Below are 20,628 nucleotides of genomic sequence, written 5' to 3' on the forward strand. Positions count from 1 at the left end.
GCGCTTTGCCAAGATGTTTGAGAGCTGTAGCTGCTGTGGCTGCATCTGTGAAACAAAGTGATGGTATGGTTTTAGGTCACTCTTTAACTGTGATGATACCCCACTCCATAGACGTTCTATTAAACAGAACACAGATGCAACACATTTTCCCCGCATATCCAAATTAAGAGATGTTCATTGAATCCGGCTGAAACTATTGCCTTCTCCACAAGTGACAAATTGTAGTGACAAGATGTCACATGATTGCCTCTATATTACAGAACAAGAAACCAAGGGCAGAATTGATTTAATTGATACACCCTTAAAGAATCCACAAGGGGAGCTATTCTGTGAAGGCTCCTGTTTTAAACTACCGGATGGTACACCACCGCTGCTTATGCAATCAGCACATTAAATACTGTATTTGTAGAGAGCAAACAAATTTCACATAATTCTGCGCAAACTGCAGAGATTATTGCATTAACTAGAGCTTGTGAAATTTCTGAAAGGCTTAGTGTAAACATATATACAGATAGCCAGGCACATTAAACAGTTCTATGTCATGTTTTTGCTTTTTGCAAGGTCACCTAACAAAAATACTGGTTTTTTTCAGGTGATTTTACGTGGCCCACAAAACACGAAAATATCCCCTTGCCTTGCCCCACCCTCTCTACCCGGATGACTTCTAACTTGGGGGATTCCACCCCCCCGAACCTTTGTTCCTCACATGCCACCGCCTCCCTCCCCACTCCTGACATCCCATTCCCACAAACACGCACCACTCAACACACACACACACAGACACACACACACACGTAAACACACGCAGACACAAACAGCAACAATTACCTGTAGGCAACACACACATGAAAACACATGCAGATGCAGACACACACACACAGCAACACTTACCCGTTCTCCTGTGCCTTTCAGGCCCTGTGCGCATTTGTGTGCGGCAGGGGCATGGCAGTTCAATTTAGAAAGACAGCTCTATGCTGTCATAGAGCGGTCTTTCTAAATCGATCTTCTTTGAATTGGGGCTAGTGAAAACTATCTTTCACTTAGTACTCATTAAACACGTGTAATACAAGTGCTTAGGCAACACGAGGAAGTGAAGCTCTTTGGAAGAAGGCCTGGGTTTTTGTAAATGTGTACGCAGAGCTTGATATTTATCTTTAATGGGACATTTGACTGGCAAACTGACACTCCAAGCAAAAGTAGCAAATCTATGGTGGTCTCCATGAGTGCCCAACACAGTGCAAGGGGTTTTACCATCATCGTGCCCCTCGAGGAAAGGGGTGAGGGGTGGCGACCTCTGCTCTGGGCTTCGGCTGCATTATCAGGCTACGCTGCTGCTGCAATGCCCCAGTGATCTTTATTTTTCTTGTTTGTCCTAGCACCATAATGAGGCACCTCCAGGGCTGGTGTATGGAAGAGTCCAACCAGGCACTTGGCTGGGGAAGGTGACAGTGGTCCCGCTGTTTGTCCTTTCACTTTTGATTTGTTTGATTTGATGTTTGCGATTTATTTCAGCAGGGAGGGGGCAGGTTGTAGTAGGAGTTTGCACTGGACAAGCACCGTCTCAACTCATATGCATGTCACTGAGATAGCCAACCTGTGTAGGTTTCATCGGTTTTTACATTGCACGGGTTTGGAGGGCAGAGAGTGCCTAGCCTCTTAGGGAATCACACGGATAGCAGCTGTGCGTCAGGGGCAGAGCATGCACAAGCCACTGAGTGTGCCTGGCGTGCACTACATTCTCTGTGCTCATACCGGTTTTGCACAAGGCACTGGTCTAATACTGAATAAGGCCGGGGTTCCAACCTGGACATTGGCCTCTGGTCCCTACCTGGCTAAACCTCCCTGCCTAGAAGAGGGGCCACCCTCACATAGAGGACTGGGAAAGACCATTTGCCGCCTGGTGGATCAGATTTAAATTCTGAAGAAGTGGAAGCAGGAACCGTGGCCGTGCCCTCCTCTTCCTCGCTGATAACCCAGGAGCCTGAAGGTAAGACATGTCCAGGAGCGGCGGGCGAGAGCAATACCTTAGGGGTAATCGCCTTCATTTATTTTGAAGCTGTGTTGGGGGCATGGAAAAATGCAAATACAAGTCGAGAAGCCGCACATACAATGAGTCGCTTCAGTGAAAGCATACTGTACGGCGACTGGCCCTAGCAATGCCGACCCTTCTGTATTCTCAAGGGGGGCTTGTCTTGCCCTGCCTGTCAAGTGACATGCATCAATTAGTCACCTACTGGGTTTTGCTCTCCGCTACCCAATATAAGCAATTGACTGCCTCCTAGAAACAGAGCCACGCGTAGAGCTCAAGTGCATCTGGTCTGCACGCATCAACACAAGACCACAGCTCTCTTGTATTTACCCACTCGCTAACCTTACCCTTGTTTCCCCCTTCAAACCCTCCAGAGCACCAGGAGATTATCCAAATACTAGTGGTGCATTAAATCATTTCAGACAGCATTGCTGGAGGTGTCATGGTAGAGGGTGCAGGGCTAGGACTTAAACCCTATTAAAGTGCTTTTTAAATCTACTGACCACTTCAAATGTAGGAAGGCTTTTGTGAAGCCTTTGTGAAAGGATGAACCCGCTCGCCTTGTGAATTACTATGAGTCTTGCGGTATCACTCAATGTTCGCATATTACCCATACCTGCCTAATCTCTGGGCTCACCCTGGAGACTCCGGGTTTTTAGGCTCTTCTCAGGGTCCCGGAGAAGAGTGTGTAGTCTCCATGATTTCCAGCCCTTCAAGTAACTCTGCCCACACCTCGATGTGATTGGCTAGAAACAGACCAATTGTAGCCAATCACATCGAGGTATGGGCAGATGAGCGTAAATCTCGCCCAGATTGGCATCATTTGACTTTCATTTTTGTTTTTTTTGTGGTTGGCGTGGGTGGACGGAGTCTCGGGGAAAACGGGGTGGAGCATCCGATGACATCATGATCCAGATTTTTCTTTATCAAAAGTGGCAGGTATAATCTCACTTTAGCTGGGGAATCTAGAACGCCACTTAATCGTTTGCTTTTATTTAAAGGCAATTTTTCTCATTGCCACTTCTTCCTGCTCGCCTTTTGCTCTTACCTCCTGGTGCATGGGATTAATGTTGTAAGCAAAATAAAAATATGGCCTTTCGGAACTTGATAAATAACACATATATATATATATATATATATATATATATATATATATATATATATATATATATATATATATATATATATATATATATATAAAATGTATTTAGTGTGTTACAGTTTACATTGAAACTTTTCACACTTGCACAAATATTTAAAAACTTAGAAACCATTTATACAAAAATAGACTTCTTAAATTATACTGAAAATCATATCAACAGTTAACAACCTTTCCAATAAAATCAGATTTCATTCTAAAAATAATTTAACTCCATTCAAACTTGATTTCCCATAAATGTCATTTTGCTTCTCCTCTAGGTTTAGAAATGTTACATCTTAACCCACTGCCCTTGCTTTTCCCACACCATGACACATTCCGTCCAACAATATGTATTATAAAGTATGCACATGTGTCGAAGATCTCTACTTGGCAAACGCGCCTATTATTCCCCCAGATGTCCCTTAAGCATTTCCGAAATTGTAATGCATTTTTCATATGTGATAAAATCATGTGATGCAAGGATTGCGTACCTTCATTAGATACAAAGGAAATAAGCCATCATAATTTTCCGGAACTTCCACCCGCTGGTGCAGATGAGCAAAATGGATGGCAGACAGCAATGACAAGACCTGTTCAAGAGACAAAGAGGAACTGCATGTCAATATGGTTTTAATGGTTTACGGTGGCTAGAAATAGGCACTGCTGGTTAGTATTTCTAATTCTTTGAAGAAGTGCTTGCAAACCATGCATGCTGTTCGACATGGGTCATTTTACTGAAACTTTGCATCGGTGCAAGGGCAATTGGCACCAAGGCAAACCTTCCCCCCTTACTGCAAAAATAATATTTTCTGAATGCCCTGGGCACAAATGCATGTTTTTGCACCTTCCCAAATTAATTTTCCGTCAGTAAAGACGGATAACCAGTTCTAGGTGTGCATGTCCTTTTCAACCTGAAACCATTTTTAGAAACATTGAAATCTAATGGCCCCCACTTCTCTGCAAAGCAATTTCTCCTCAGCCAATTTTGCCAGTCCTATTCAGGGCCATCTTAACCACTTTTGGGGCCCTGGGCACGGACATCTTTGGGGCCCCAAACCAAATGAATTAAGGGATCAAGAATAATGGTTGCACCCCCACCCGTTGCGCTCACAACCTATAGGTTGATATGCTGTCTGGCAGCATAATAAGCATGTTTACTCCCTTTAAGTCCCCTTACCTTCTTCATTCTTACTCTAATCAGAGTGATCAACAAGTAGCATTTGAAGACCAATATTAGCAGCCTACGAATATGCTACTGCTCTAGTGCATACAGTATAATTGTTATCAATAACATCCAGGAAGGTGTGCAGCCTGTAGTATTAATGCAGGACCATCTGTAAAAAGGTACATTTCACCCATAATAGACAGAGAACGCACATTAGCTGCCTCACAGAATGCAAAAGTGCTCATGCATGGACAGAGGAGACCATTTGGAAGGAAGGAAAACGCTACACATACCGTAGCATGGATAGTGGATGCAGATTAGAAGCTAAAGGTGTCTTTATCCAGACAGATTGAGATTAGAAGTGGGATATGGTTTTCAAATAGTGTTGCCATTAGATATCAAAGGAACAAATGCCTGTGGTGTGCGATGTGAATATGCTCACTATTAAAGTAGAAGCAACCGTATAGCCAGTGAAACCATGGATAAGTCTTTTATGAAGAGTATACCATGAGAAGGAAATCACTCTGAAGGGCTGACAATTTTGAAAGGTTTAGGGACTGGCAATATAAGATTAAATGAGATACCCAGGATCACACATTGGTTAAGGGCTGAAGGGGTGAAGCTGGGATTGTGCCAACACTGCAATTTCTGCATTTGAACACTTTCTTTTCCAGTTCTTACCATTAACTAAAACAATCTCATTTTATAAAAATGGATTTGGAATGTACACAAATCACATTACCAAACATGACAATTTTTAACAAAATATTATAGAAGGGTTCTATGCAAAATGGGAATGGTTCTAGCTTCATTATTTCCATTGTCAAGGGAAGTATGTAAGTACCAGCATACCAATCAATGTCATTTAATAAATGTAATCTGGGTTTGTCTGTTGTATTTTAAAGCTTTAAATACTTCCAAAACAATGGCTTGTGATATTTTCATTTATAAACGTGCATAAAAACCTTTGACTTTTACCAAAAGCTAACCATTTTTTTTTGTCAAACAAGCAGACCTTGAAATATGCTTGTGTAAGGCCTGCAACATCTGGTCCGCTCTCTTCTGTCTACCACCCCTTCCACTCAAATGGTCTACATAAGAAGAAAGACCAAGTAATGGGCTAAACGATGCCAGAAGCATGCAAGAAGGCAAACCTCAAAGAAGACAGCAAAGTAATGTAAGATATGTTAGATGATTTGACCAGGATCACTGTATTGTCTGCTGGCAAAGCCAGGATACAAGCATGAATGCTTTTGTTCCATAGTCTTGAATTTGGATACTTATTCACCTCTTGGACTAACAGTTTATGGCATCGTTGGAGGTGATTGCCTAGGTTTTTCAACACCTCATCTAAACAAACCAATTTCTAAACCTTCACCATACGGATGACATGTTAGTTTTTATAGCAGATGTTGTTCTGCAAAACCAAGTACATATGCAGGCAGTTTTATAAACTTCAGACATAGGAAAGGCTCAGCCAGCTTTACTGGAATATGTTATTCTAATTTTGCATATGAACACATATCTCTGCAATGGGTGCTTCACACATGGAGCTAACTTCTGAACCATTGTCGCACTCAATTTATCAATATGCATTTCACTGTTGCCTATTGCACACAATCAAAATAATTCCCACAGGAAGGAAAGAATGCTACAGAGTTGTGTCGTAAGGAACACACAAACTATGTATACCACAGTGAACACAGAAAGCAATACATGATGAATTGATCAAGGCAGAATGTACTTGTCAAAACAGAAAGGCAAGGGGTTTAAGGACTCAGCAGCACCCCATAAAATATCCTGATGTGTGCTATTTAAGACTGGTTAACAATGTAATCTTACTTCTTCAGATCAGCAGCCTTTTTGGGGCCCCCCTCCAAGGTGGGTGCCCTGGGCAAGTGCCCCTTTTGCCCTCCCATAAAGATGTCTCTGGTCCTATTGTAGGCTGACAGAGCTCACTCAATTCGTCAGTTTAATAAAATAATTGCTTTGCATTCTGAGGTTGCTTCCCTGTGCTTAGTGCGCTGGCTTCAGGTGTGTCAGATAGGCCATTTGGTGCTAGAGGAGGCTACATTGAGCAAAGGGTGAGAGTGGATTGAGTAATGCTAGGATTACTTTTTAGTCATCTTTATCACTCCTAGTCCTAGTATTCCTCGTCACAGTCCTCACTTAGTTAAGAAAAGCCTTCTTCCAACGGTTCCATATCCTATCATCGACAGACATTATTACGACAAGTGTTTTACGAGAGAATTTTGCCATAAACAGTCATGTACATTTTTTTTAATGTTCCCGACCCCACCAAACCCCTTAACTGCCCTTTCCCACCGGCCCAAAATTTCAAGGATTTTTTTCGGTAAAATTCTCCTGTAAAAACACAGGTCGTAATAATGTCTGTCGATGAAACGACGTTGTACCCTTCCAACCTTCCCTAAACATCTTTAGAAGATGATGGCAGTTGCACAGGTAATCCTTATTTGTCCCGAATTCTGCTCTTCTCATTTACCTCCCTATACAGGGACAGTATCCAGAATCCTCATTCTGTTCTAGCCAAGACTCTCCTTAACGTTTGAGTGTAGGGTGGGATCTAAAGACTGTCACGAGAAGGCCTAGAACTTGGAGTATGGCAGATCACTGGTAAGTAATAAGAACATTCCTCCGCACCTGTCTGCCTTGCCATAGTCCATAATTAGTTGAGGATATACCAAGCAAGAGTCTTAGCCCAGATCCATAAGAGAAAAAGACAGCAGCACTGTGAGTCTGGACAGCCAGACAACCGTTAACGCATAGCTGAGAACATCATGAAGATAAAGCAGAGAAATCAGACATGCAAAACTCACATCATTAAGTAACTCCCACACTGAGTTTATGATGCTGGATAAATGTGTTTGGAGATGTCCAACTGGCAGTGCTGCATATGCCATGCGAACAAGGCAATTGTGTGGCTCATGGAGTGCCGCTGGACATGCAAATGACATGAAAAACCTGCTGTCAGGTGTACCTTTGAAATAGTTTGCTTAATCCAATGATTAAGCGTGCCCAGAGAAGCTTTCACACCCACATTAAGGAAGGTGTAAGACTTCTTTCCAGAAAGACACAGATGTTCTCTTTGCATCCAGGTTATGGGGCGCTCTTTGTCCTACATTGAGCTTAATAACAAATATTGGTAAGGCGATGTCCTGTTTCGTCCTGGAACATTCAAGCTACTTCGATTTCAAAGAGAGACCGCACTCAAGGACAACTCAGAAAGTAATCAAGTAGGTATTTGATTATCCCACTTGGTCTCTTCTATAACAGAGCTGAGGTATCTTCTTGCATAGGTTCAACCAGGATTATTTAAAAAGGTTCCAAAATGACTGCAGCATCCATGAAGAGTGAAGAACTGGGCTGATCAAAGTAGCAAAGTAGCCCGGTAGCCAGAGATTGGTGTTCATCAATCCCGTACGTAAATCGTGAATGTCACTGATAGCTGACCATTGCCCTCTGGGAGTAGCAACTGAGAGGTTCAGCGGTAAACCATCTCTCAAGAAATCCAAAGTCACTGCTGCTCATCGTGAGCTTGGATTCAAGGAGCTTTGTTTGCACCAGGCAGTGCAATCCTTCCAATGTCAATCAAGCATCACCCACGTGGCTGTGAGGTTCTTGGATATCTCTGGTGACTGGTGAGTAAAACGCCTGAAATAGGAAAGCTAGCCTTTCAACTACCAGCCCCCAGATGGAGTTTATACAATGTTGCATTCTACATTGATATCCCACCATCGGGGATAGGGGCATAGGTAAGCATGGAAGAAGTGACCAAAATGGGGCCCCCAAGAGAACTTCTTCTTGACCTTTTGTACCTTCAACATCATGTTTGTAATGAGTGGGATCTGGGGAGAGGAGTAGTGTAGGCCTGCAGGCAACTGGAAAGAAAATGTGTACACTCTCTTGAGAGGACCTGCTTTCTTAGAAAAATTATTCAGAGTACAAAATGATGCCCCGGGCTAAGTGTGCTTAACAAATGTCAAAATAAATAAATAAATAAAATAGTACAGGGGACAAAGTGATACATCTTTGAGAACACAAAATGACCGATTAGTTGTTGAGAGAGAGAGCATAATGAACGAAGCATCGAACATCCCGCCAATAATAAAATAATCTATGGTGGATTCCTCGTACTCCTGAGAGCGATAATAATAAGTGGCATTATCTGCCAATTTAATACTAGTCAAGCTATTGGCCTCAGCATGATGAAGGGCTGTCTTCAACTTTAGTGGCTTTCAAACCTGTCCTACAGAATGGACACAAAGGTCTGGGAATTGTGCATGCTGTATCCTATTTTCCCAGCTGAGTTCACTACACATAAGTTCCCAAAAGTTAAATTGAAGGACTTACAATATTTCTGTGCAGTGGAGTAACTTTGATGAAAATGTTGGGGGTGACAGGACATCTGAAGAAAAGGTGCCCCAGCCAAATGAATGGTGACAAAATGGTGTGCCATGAAAATTGGGGGGGCGGGCAATCGCCCCTGCCCCCCCTAAAATTAGGCCCATGTTTCTGTGTAAGTAAGAAGGAACCTTTATGATAATGATAATGGGCCTCATTACGAGTTTGTCTGTAACCTGTTGGTGGTATTGGTGGGTTGCCGCCAACCTCGTAAAACCGCTTCTTGCCGCCTGAGACCCCGGTGCCACCGGGACATTACAAGTTCCGGCGGCCCTGGGTATCAGGTGGTGGAAAATATTAGTCCCCATTACAGGACTCCACGGGAATGGGGACTCGGAAGCACCTACACCGTTGCTAACAGTGCCTTTGCTTCTGTGATAACTGTGCCTACCAGGGCCGCTGCGCCTGGCAGGTCAGACCTTCCGGGTGCAGAGGTCACGGCAGGCACAGCTGTAGTCTGCCGGTCCAGAGTGGGGGCCAGAAGGTTGCTACCGGCACCTGTAATTCCAGACCGGCAGACTTGTAATGAAGCCCATTAATGTGCCGTTACTAGAAACACTGGACGTTCCTAAAGAGCCTACACAGACTCTGGCAGCATCACCAGGAACATGCAGACAAAGGAGCTTCCTCAGACCTAGAGCGATGCAAGTACAGCCAAGCTTAACACATTCATGCCCCGAAAAGAGTGTGGGCATGTACTGTGGGTTGGTCAATGTGACATCTCTGATGAGAAAAGAAATATGAGAATATGTAAAATAAGGGATTGCAAAGTAGATTATGGACAATAGATCACAGGATCCAAAGCAGCATGAGATCATCTGGATGAAGGCAATATAAAATATGGTGTGATATAGAATACATCAGAGAACAGGTAGAGTAGGAAACTGTGGAAACAAAGGGTATGTTATGTTGTGAGTTGTTTCTACTGTGGTAGTCATGGCCATAGTGGCCTAAATACACAGAGGCTTGTCCAGAGAGTTGCATGTTGTGCCCCCACCAGGTGAATCTAGACTTTGGGCTGAAAAGAAGAGAAAAGGGCAGCAGAGGATGGGAAAGGGCAAAGGCAGAGAATGGTTCAAGCGCACATGAAAAATCATCCCCATTAAGAAAGGAAACGAGGGAAAGAAGTGGAGTTGTTGAAGGTCTGAAAGCCTATAGGGTCAGTGTAGAATGATGAAACCATTGCTCTCATCTGGAAAAGGCAAACGCTTAAATCTCCTGTGAACTCGGGGTGTCACCAGCAAGACCAATCCTTGATTGCCTAGCCGATGTCAGAAGTGACAGAGCCCAGGGTGGACTGTGTGTAAGCAGGGGTCAAGTCCTAAACATAAAAGTGGGAGGACTCATCAACGAACGTAATGGGATGTAACATCACCAGAAATTAGCACATCAAGTTGAAATATGCACATTTCATTAAATTGGCTATTCATGACCACTCAAATTGCACAGGACGAATGAATATTTTGTTCAAATCGTGTTTTTGAAAACGTTAAAAGGAGTGCATGTTTAAACTCCAAGAACCAATACAAATGTTTTCCCTGGAACTTGCAGTACCGAAATTAGACATTTCACCTTTAGTTGTTTGTTATTTTTCATCAGGTTATATGGTGCAGTGGTGAAGTGTCTGGCATGCAAACCTGACGACTGTGGCACGATCCTGAGGTTGACTTTAATTCAAAGAGGACATTCAATGTTTCTCATTTTAGCTTGGGGGTACTGAAAAAGGTGTGTGGACACCATCCACCCGCGTGTACCCTCAACTTGAGCCCTGTGTGTAAGAGGAAGAAGGTAGATGCAAGGGGAAGAGAAATTGGGCTTCATTACAACTGTGCCGGTCATTTTTACCAAATTGGCACAGTACAACTCTGCGGGTGGGTGCCGTCCCACCAGCCAGGGTCAGACTTGCCGGGCGCGACGGCACCCGCTCGCCGAGTTCTCATGGAGCACCAGCACTGTTACAGGGGGATGCATGTATTACTTGATTGTCACCTCATAAGGTTCTGGCATGCGTATTGCTTGTATAGGGATGTATGTCCCAGTAGGGCCCCCTAACCAGTGCTTTAAGTGGGCTGGGCCCCAGCAGTCTCCAGAAAGTGGGGCTGAGCCGGGGCCCTGCCGGGGCCCCCGGTCCCGCACAACATTGGCGATACGCATTATCCCACGGCGGCCGCAGTCGCGACGGGTGATGCGCAGGCCATTATGTCAGGCAAGCTGACAGAAGTGCCAGCCAGCCACAGCGATGCTGAGGCTGGCGGAACTTCTGTCAGTCAGTGTAACTTCCTCTGATGACCTCTCATCAGGATCATCAGAGGAAGTTACTGTCCCTTTGTCTGCCCTCCCCAGGTCACTGACCCTCAGCGAACCCGCGGGCTCCATGATCTAATATGCAGATTAAATCACGGAGCCCGCGGGTTCGCAGAGGGTGAAAGACGCCTTGTGCTCTGTGATCTATCTGCTCTGAGCAGAGATCATGGAGCCCGAGGCGCCTTTCTCCGTTGTAAAAGCTTTATAAAAGATGCCTTGAACTGTGTACGTTTCAAGCCGTCTTTTATAAACGTAGAAATATTTCTACGTTTATAAAAGACGGCTTGAAACATACACAATTCAAGGCATCTTTTATAAAGCTTTGTCGACGGACAAAGCCACCTTGCGTTTTGTCCGTCATCAACGCTTTATAAAAGATGCCTTGAATTGTTTACGTGTCAAGCCATCTTTTAGAAACATAGAAATATGTTACAAATGTCTGTTTATAACAGGTGGCTTGAAAAGTACAAAGACCATAGTAAATTAAGCACACAAGTGTGCGTAACTTACTATGGTTTGTGCACTTTTCAAGCCACCTTTTATAAACATAGAAATATGTAACATTGCTACGTTTATAAAAGATGGCTTGAAAAGTACACAAACATATAAATGCTCACATACATTTATATATTTGTTTGCGCACCTTACTGTGATTTGTGCACTTTTAGGCCACGCCCACAATGAAAGCCACGCCCTCAAACGAGACCCCCCCCTCAATTTCTTACCCCACTTAAAGCACTGCCCCTAACAGCAGCTCGACAGAATGGCCATAATGTTCGCAACATGACGTGGTATTTCTAGAAATAATAGACTTACTTGAGGAATGAGATTCCTGAGGCTGCGTTTCCGGGCTGGATACATGACCTTCATTCCCCTGTGGAATGCAATCAAGAGAGAGAGTTTAGCTCGCTGCCGAGAGGTAAAACAGTGCATTAGCGCGTCAAGTTATGTGACATGATCAAAAGAAACGCAGGAGTCTCCGTTCTTATTCACTCATAAATATTGAGCATGTCTAGGAATCGATTTACTGGGCAAGTCTTGTTCACTCCAGTCCACAGGTGGGATCGGAGGAGTCACGCTCCACAACGCGCCAGATCATGTCATTCTATGGGTTATGATCACGCTTTGAGAGAGTGAGGAGTGTCGAGTGACACGAAAATGCTTCCAGGCACTAGCCACTAGGGGAAAAAAGATGCAAGGGGGTGGAGGGGTGCAACAGAGTGCAGTGCAGCACATCGTATACTAATTAAACAGGGCGTTATACTTAAAGCATGCGTCTGGAACTCTTGGCTCAGCACATGTTTGTGGGCAGGGGCCCTGGAAATCATTTTAAAATTGTCCCTAAATTACACATTTCCATTAAATCCAAAGCTTTTCCTACGAGAAAACCTGGTAATAAAATACAAAAGAGGGCCAGGGTGCAGAGGCATACGGGGAAATCTCCAGATTCCCCTATAGGCCAGTCCACCCCTGCTTATGGGGGTCATAGACTAAAAGATCTGGAGGTACAAATGTTACATGCCCCAAGAAATCATTTCATATTTTTACGAGATTTTTTAAAAAAGTTGACTTTCGAGCCTACTCTTATGTGTTGTGCATGCACCATGGCTTGACATGACGAACAGAGAAGACATCTGAGTTCCTGCTGAGTTCACTTCTGTAAGGCGACAGCAAGCCTTTGCTATTGCAATCCAGGCTATGAGGAGGAAAGTGAGGAAACGCCTCTTGTAGGGTATAGGGGCTGGTTCCCCCAACCACCCTTCGGCAAGCCTTTACATGTTATACTCAAAACGTCATATTCAATGGGGCACCAGCATACATATAAGGTTCGGCGGAGCCTTTAGAACAGGAATAATTTAGACAACATGATGTTGAGCAAAAAATGCTTCCTGGAGGCAAAGTACATTGTGAGAAGACGGTTCCTTGGCAGTACAGTATGGATATGCCAATCATCATTTATGCCATGTCACCATTTATCAATGATTATTCAGGGCATTGTTTTGCTGAGTTGGTGGTTCAGTGTATGTATTGCCCTGCTTGGCACCTTCATGGCTCCTCCCAGTGAGAGAGGAGGGTGGTGGTGCAAGTCCAGGACACATGTATTTATTTGTTTATTGTTTGCTTGTAAGGCGCTTATACAGCAAGTAAAATACAGTTTCAAAGCGCCCACATGGTGGGGGGGGGGGCGCTAGGGAGTGACACACATTACAAACACAATATTTAATGCAGTGGAGGGAAAAAAGAACACACCTACTATGTCTTGTATTCAGAACGTGCAAGTGCAGCAAGGAAGAGGGTAGAGGAAGTAATTGCTGGGGAGTCCGGGCTCATGGGTGAGCCACAGATGAAGTGCTTGAATGTTGAGTGCTACACGCCCTGGAGCCATGTCAGGTGTAAGTGTGACCCTCCAGGGCAGAGGGTGTGCCAAGACAGGTGCTGAAGGTAGACAGGAGCTGGGCGATTGGGTGTGGGAAGTCAGCGGCCCAGAGGATGCATAAGGGCCCCGGAAGGGCCCCGGAACCCAATCACAGTAACTGCGGGATTAGCAAAGGAGGGAAGAAATAAAGGAGGAGGTAAAGAGGAAAGTCTTGAGGAGCTTCCAGAATTTAAGAAAGTCCTGCTCAGGTGCAGAGGGAGCCAGCTGAGGAAAGAGATTGACCACCTACCCTCTGTTTAGCGAAACCCTTTACACACAAAGAGGTGGTGCCAGAGGAACGTAGTGGTCCAGAGGGAGAGTATTTAGTAAGATAATGGTGAATAGATTGAGATCCCCTGACCCAGACAGCCTTGTGGATGATGCAAAGGCATTTGAATTTAATCAGTGCAGCAACCGGGAGCCAGTGAAGACTTTAGGGCAGGAGAGATGCGGTCCCTGATCTTAAAGCCAAGGATAAGTCTTGCTGCCCTATTCTGTATTAGCTGGAGGGGTTGCAGAGTGGAGGAAGGTAGATTCAGGAGGAGGCTATTGCAATAGTCAAGCCTAGAGAGAACCAAGGCTCGGGTAACATTGAGCCTCTGGGGCAAAGGAAGAAAAGGGAGAATTCCTTTAAAAGGGAAGATCTGAAAGTGGGACTTCTTAGCAATGAGTGTGAGGAGGAAGGAGAGAGATGAGTCGAAGATGACTCCAAGGTTTCTGGCTTCACAAGAAGGAGCAGGGGGAGATCCCAAGGAGGAAGGCCAGAGTGAAGGGAGGAAGTAGGGAGCAGTGGTCCCAGTGGGAAGGATCTCAGTTTTACAGGTGTTGAGGCTGAGATCATTGGAGGGGCACCAGGACTGGATGGCAGATAGACAGTCAGGGATGATGGAGGGTGCAAGAGGGACAGTAGGAAGTTTGAAAAGGAGTTGTGTGTTGTCTGCACAACATTGGAAGTTGGAGGAAAAGGAGGAGATGAGGTGTACAAGCTGAGCAAGGTAGATGCTAAAGAGCCATGGTGAGATGATCGAACCCTGGGGGACACCACCATTGGAGTAGGCAGTAGGAGTGTAAGGTTCCCGGATGACTTGGGAAGAGAGGTCAGTTAGGAAGGATGTTAGCCAGTCCAATGCCCATTCAGAAATACCAAGGGTATCGTGGGGCCTTTGTATGAGGCCAAAGGCAGAGGAGAGATTGAGAAGGATGAAGACAGCTGAGGAGTTGGAGTCCAGTGATGAAAGCAGTTCTTCACAAGGTGCTCAGAAGAGCAGTTTCTGTGCCTGTGGGTGCTCGGAATCCATATTGGGAGGCAAGGGGGTGGGATGGGTAAGGAGGGTGGGTAACAATGGTGCTCAGGATGTCTTCAGTTTTGGTGAAATGGTTGGCCAGTGTGAGTGGCCAGTGCATTGCAGAAAGCCTGGGAATGAGAAGGGGATGAGGATACTGCGGAAGGACTAGCTAGTTCCCTCCAGGTCTTGAAAAGTTCAGCCGTGTTGTTGAATGCACCAGAAACCTATGCATGTATGTGGGCTCTTTTCTCGGCGTGAATGGAGAGTCTGTATTCTCTTTGGAGCAGGCAGCAGGCCAGTTTGTCAGAGGATAAGCTTGATGTTTTCCACTTCCGTTCTGCTGCCCTGCACTTTTGTTTCAGGGACGCAAGTTCAGAGTCGTAGTAGGTGTTACACTTAGAGGCAGGATTCAGGCAGATACTCATGGCTGGGCCAAGAATGTCAAGAGTATAAGAGATGGACAAGTGAAGTTTGCTGAGAGCAGAGTCAGAGGTAGAAACTGAGTTATTGGGTGCGGGGGATGAAGGTGGAAGCAAAGGCAGCAGCTGACACTCATTTCATTGGGCGGATGTTAGTGAACATGTTTGGCAGGGCTTTTGGGGGTGCGGTCAGAGGGCCAAAGGGCCAAAGGGACCCAGGTGGGAGGAGAGGAGAGAATGGTCTGGTCATGGTCATAGGAAGTAGAGGTGCTAGCCAAGGCACATGAATGCACTATATAACATCATTTCACATTAAGGACATCACTCTGACCCTCCTCTCAATGTATCACCCACTCTCTCCCCCTCCCACCTTCTCACCACCTCTCAAACTTTCAACATTTCAAAGTGGTATGAGCTTCAGGTTAATCACCCACTCAAAGTGCTGCCACATCCGAGAAGATGGAATGTGTATGCCACATGAAAGAAGGCAGAGGAGGAGACCTGCTTCTTCAGTGTCAGAACAGAGGCAGTGGTCACCCCCTCAGGGGCCCACCTCATTGGCCATGGAACCCTGTCCCTCACACATGGCTGGCCTTCGACTTGCACAAAGAGAACACTTAATTTATGCACTTAAATTAAGTTTATAAAAGCATGAGTATGCAGCACAGTGTGGTGGCCCCCAGCTTGCTAAGCAAACCAGTCGATATCAGCCGGCGCCCAGTGAGCATCCCATGTGTACCACGTCCCTTAAGGGTGCTACCTACTTACAATTGTGTTCCTGCACCCTTTTTGTCTAAAGAGTAGTCTCAGAAGAAGACCTAATGTACACTTTTAAAAGCTAGGTTCTTACTATAAGCATGCATGTGTGTTTGCATGTAATGCATACTGTGCGTGTGTGTCTGTGTGAGTGTGAGAGAGAGAGAGTGTGTGGGTGTCTTGGAATTAATGTGTGCATGAATGAAATCTGTGCATGTGTTTGTAAAGCAGGGGACACATCATAAAAACTGTTTACAGTGACAAGACTGCATCTTAGATTGACTGCAGTACATCAACAAAATCATGTGCTGTCTGTGTCAACGGTGGTATATGATGTGGATACAGCAACATTAACGTACTATGCAGTAGCAATGGTGATATGTTTTTTGGACTCAGCTTCATGAAAGTGATTTACTGTGACCATACTCCACGGAAAGATTGTGGTTGCAGCTTTATGCAAGTGTATTACAAACTGTAAACCACTTGTATTAACCACCAGAAACAACATACCTATGCCAGTACTGTTGACTGTAAATCACTTGAACAAAGCTTTGGCCACAATCTATCTAAGCCAGTATGGTTAATATAAGCTACTGTAGTGCATACTGGCATTGATAAATTGTGGCTGCATCATTTTGCAAGTGATTTACAGTTAACATTATTGGCATCAATAGATTGTGGCTGGTGATTCATGCAAGAGATTTACAGTGACCATAACTGGCATAGATAGAGTGTAGCCACAGCTTCATGAAAATGTTGTAAAATCTCTGTGTACTGTTGGTAACGTGGCATTTACTCAATATTTTTATGTATTACCCTACAGAATCAAATTGTACATGTTATTGCCTTTTACCACATTTTGCTTACATATTGTGGAGAAAAATGCACCATGTAAACAATGTACTTTAAATATGTTCTGAAAGGGTGAAGAACGCTTCCATCCCCCTGAATCCTTCACATTACTTAGGACTCCCTCGCTACTTTTGGTCACTTGTGCTAATGGGGAGACATTAATGCACCTCCCAAAAAATATTTGTCTGCCACCACTGACCTTGAAACATTTAGAATCCCAGTGTATCTTGAAGAGCCACCAGGACCCCCCTGGAAGTAAAAGCTGCCACCCCCCCTGCTCTCACTTCCAAATGGTAAGACTTTGATTGACTTAAGTACAGTTGTTGTGGGTGCCACTTAATCTGAAATTGGCGGGGAGTGAGATATGATGAAAATGGAGGGGTGTGGCCTTTAGGATAAATCTGTGGAAGGGTATTCAAAGGGGAAGTTAAAGGTTACAAGCACACGGCGCACAATAGCACAAAAGCAAATAAGAGGCCAATTATAGGCTTAGACAGAAATGGAGACTCCTACAGATACTAGCACAGAATCACAAAACAGGAACAGCAACAAAGACGAGGCACAGGGTGACACACAATGGGAACACAAAGACACACAGTACCTAATGAAACAGTTTGGGAACATGGAAGGGGAACACAGATGCATCAGGACACAAACAGAAAAGTTACAGAGAGACACAGAAATAGCATGAACATAAAGAAGCAACATGTACACAAAAAAAGGGCCATGAAGGGGGGGAACACAGATACATATGGAGCATGGCAGTGGATAGGAGGAACACAAACAGGGACAAAGAGATGTTACATTAACACACATACACATAAGGGCAAAGTGTAAGAGAAGGGTACAGTGACAAAGAAGGACCCCCAAGAAGAGACAAAGAGATACAGAAGGAGCACAGAGACTAAGACGATACACATAGACAGAGAAGGACCACACAAATTCAGAATGTAAACACAGACACATAAAAAAGGAAAGGAAGCACACAAGGGACACAAACACAGAAGAACACAAAGGGTACAGAAAGGTACAGAGGAGGTATAAACATGAGAAAGGAGTACAGGAAGGCACCAGTCAAGTGCATAGCAAATGTGAGAGCGCGAGCAGCAAGCCGTGAGCAACTTATAGTGCCTCCATATTTATTTAATTTCTCGCCTGATTTACCTTCCCTGACACATACCATGCGCATTCTAGCCCACACTACCAACAGACTGGCAAATATGATGCTCCCTGAAACCTTAGGCTTCTAAAAGATAATGGGATAATCCAAAGTACCCCCTTTTCTGTTCATAACTCTCACATAACTTACTCTTTGTACACGTCCTGGTTGGCAGCAGTTCTTCAAGATTATTGGTATTGTTTGACAGCTGTTCATGGGGGTGCAGGGAGTTTGAATGCCTTGTGGGTGACCCACCGATTGACAGCAGCAAGACTGGGCGTTTACACAAAGGATGCATGAGGGTGTGCTGTGATGTTTGGCTTTCCACCAGTAAGCTCGACATAACTGTTTAAGATGTTGTTTTTCTCCATCTAGCTTCCCCGGCCAGAAATGCCAGAAATGTACACCAGTGCATGCCTCAAAGCCTCTGTGTAAAGAGAAAGAACTTCGACCTGACTAGGCAGGACCCTAACATTTGAGCAAATCCATAATTATTATTGTGGCTGTAGCCAGCTTTCCTTCCACACCCGCTCCCTTATATGTACTGGGGTGCTTAACATGAGATCCATGAGAACTTTTAACAGTGATCATCCCGAGAAGGGCTTTGCATAATTGGCATTGTTCTCCCCAGCTGAGACAGCCTGGCACTGAGCATCAGCCCTCTGTCACAGAAACCCACACAAGACCCGTAAGGCTGCATTTCCTCAGACTTCTTGGCTAGTGAACACACACAGTAGGGAGTTTGTGACAACCTATTTCAACGCGCTCCCCAAATACATAATTGCTCAGCTGGTGCACGACTTTCATGAGCACAGGGACCTGGATTGGGTAACTGAATAAGCCACCAAGTCCAAAAGCTACTGAGAATAAAAACACCCCCAAAACTCCTAAGCCATCTAACGTACCTGCTGCTGCGAAGGTGGCAGAGGTGAGAACTACTTCTCCCTTGGACCAGGAGAGGAGTGGCCTAAAAGTAACCCTCATTCCAACAAGCAAAATGGAAGGCAGAAGGTATCCCTCACCCCGGCCCAAACCAATTATGGTCAGGCAGGGGCCCAGAACAATGATCCCTCAGATCCTGCCACCTATGTAAGCCCTAAGTACAAGGGTACCAAGCCAATATGGCGTATGTATACACCTACCTGGCCCAAGAGGGGGACAATCAGGTAAGTACTGCCCCGGGAAACATCTTGAGAAGAATCAAAACAAAAAACTGGACACATTTTCATCACGATCCACTGCTATTAAAGATTTTCCCCAAACCAACCAAGATGGCCTACAAGAGGGTTAGGAACCTCAGGTATAGATTGATCAAAGCTGAGAAGAGATCAATGGACAAACAAATGACATTAGCCACAAAGAAGAAAGGGACGTTTCCCTGCCTACAATGCAGTAATTGCAGCCATGTTATCAAAGGTAATTCGATCCAACATCCCCACACAGGACAGAAGATACCACTTAGAGACTTTGCCACATGTAACAACACAAGGGTGATCTATGCCATCAAATGTCCATGTGGACTTTTATATGTAGGACAAACTAACATATCAACCAGAGAAAGATGGCTTGAACATAAATCGAACATACGAACACAGATCAACAAATCACTGGTTGCAAGGCACTTTAAAGAACACAGGAATAATTTATCTCAGATTAGATTTGTCATACTGGAAGTGGTAAATTCCCCACAAAGAGGAGGTAACAAACTAAAGAAACTTGCACAACAGAAAATGCATTTGATCCATTTATTGTATACAGTACATCCCAGAGATATGAACGAGGAGTTCAATCTTCAATCTTTTATATGATTTAATGACCCTGACCTAGTTTACAATCCTGTATACACCTACACAGTCATCCACTCTATGCATAGCTCATATGTTAGACCAGGGTTGTCCAACATGCGGCCCTCCAAGTCAATTTATGTGGCCCTCGAAGCCCAAGAGCACAGACAAAGCATTAGGGTTACTTTTGTACGTTTTGTATTTATTTTATATGCAGTGAGCATTGTGGCTGCGGTTTCAGGGTAGGAATTGTAGTCCACACTCATTACAATTTCCATTGGCTGAGAAACAGCCAATGGAAATACTGTTACCATGCAAGGCACATTGTAGTAGTGGAAATAAATAAAATAAATAACTGCCTTGCATGGTAACAGTATTTCCATTGGCTGTTTCTCAGCCAATGGAAATTGTAATCACCTAATGTGTGTGGGTGGAGTGACGGGCACACAGCGCCACCTGCACACATCTGCGTTGCCGAGCCAATGGCAGAGCCTGCGTGAGCCAGCAGCTCAGCCCAGCCCAGGTTCACAGTGCTACGTGCGGTGCGCACTGAGGCCTAGTTCTCCTTGTCTCCAGCAGTGGGAAGTACTGCCTGACATATTTTCCGACATATGTTTGCGGCATGCATTGCTTTTGAGCCTCTGAGATACTGCTGGCCAGATAAACCGAAACACAAGTATCTGGCCAGCAGTATCTAAGAGTCTCAAAAAGCAGCGTGGGCTGCCTTAATGTTTGAACATTCCGCCTCGGGAGGGAGGGTACAATTTGCATCACTTTTTGAAAAAAACCTCTCCCTTGGGTACTGCTCAAATTGTGTCACAAAAGGAATGAATTCCCAAATGATTTTACCGCATGTGGGAATGAATTCCTTGCCAAAATGGCTAGGCAACACAAT

At 44.7% G+C, this 20,628-nt stretch overlaps 1 protein-coding gene across 3 annotated transcripts in view; it reads right to left on the reverse strand.

Moving 5' to 3' along the window:
* CDH16 (cadherin 16) overlaps positions 1-20,628 on the reverse strand; it is a 1,158,846-nt gene that overhangs the window by 1,051,196 nt on the left and 87,022 nt on the right. For all 3 annotated transcript variants that reach the window (XM_069653297.1, XM_069653307.1, XM_069653286.1), the window contains exons 2-3: positions 11,878-11,935; positions 3,662-3,760 (exon numbers count right to left, since the gene is read on the reverse strand). In XM_069653297.1, coding sequence (XP_069509398.1) covers positions 3,662-3,760; positions 11,878-11,931 — 153 coding nt within the window. In that variant the 5' untranslated portion in view covers positions 11,932-11,935. The remainder of the gene's footprint in view (positions 1-3,661; positions 3,761-11,877; positions 11,936-20,628) is intronic.

This window comes from Ambystoma mexicanum, chromosome 1p (assembly GCF_040938575.1).
Source record: "Ambystoma mexicanum isolate Mex_15411 chromosome 1p, UKY_AmexF1_1, whole genome shotgun sequence".
Lineage (NCBI taxonomy): Eukaryota > Metazoa > Chordata > Amphibia > Caudata > Ambystomatidae > Ambystoma > Ambystoma mexicanum.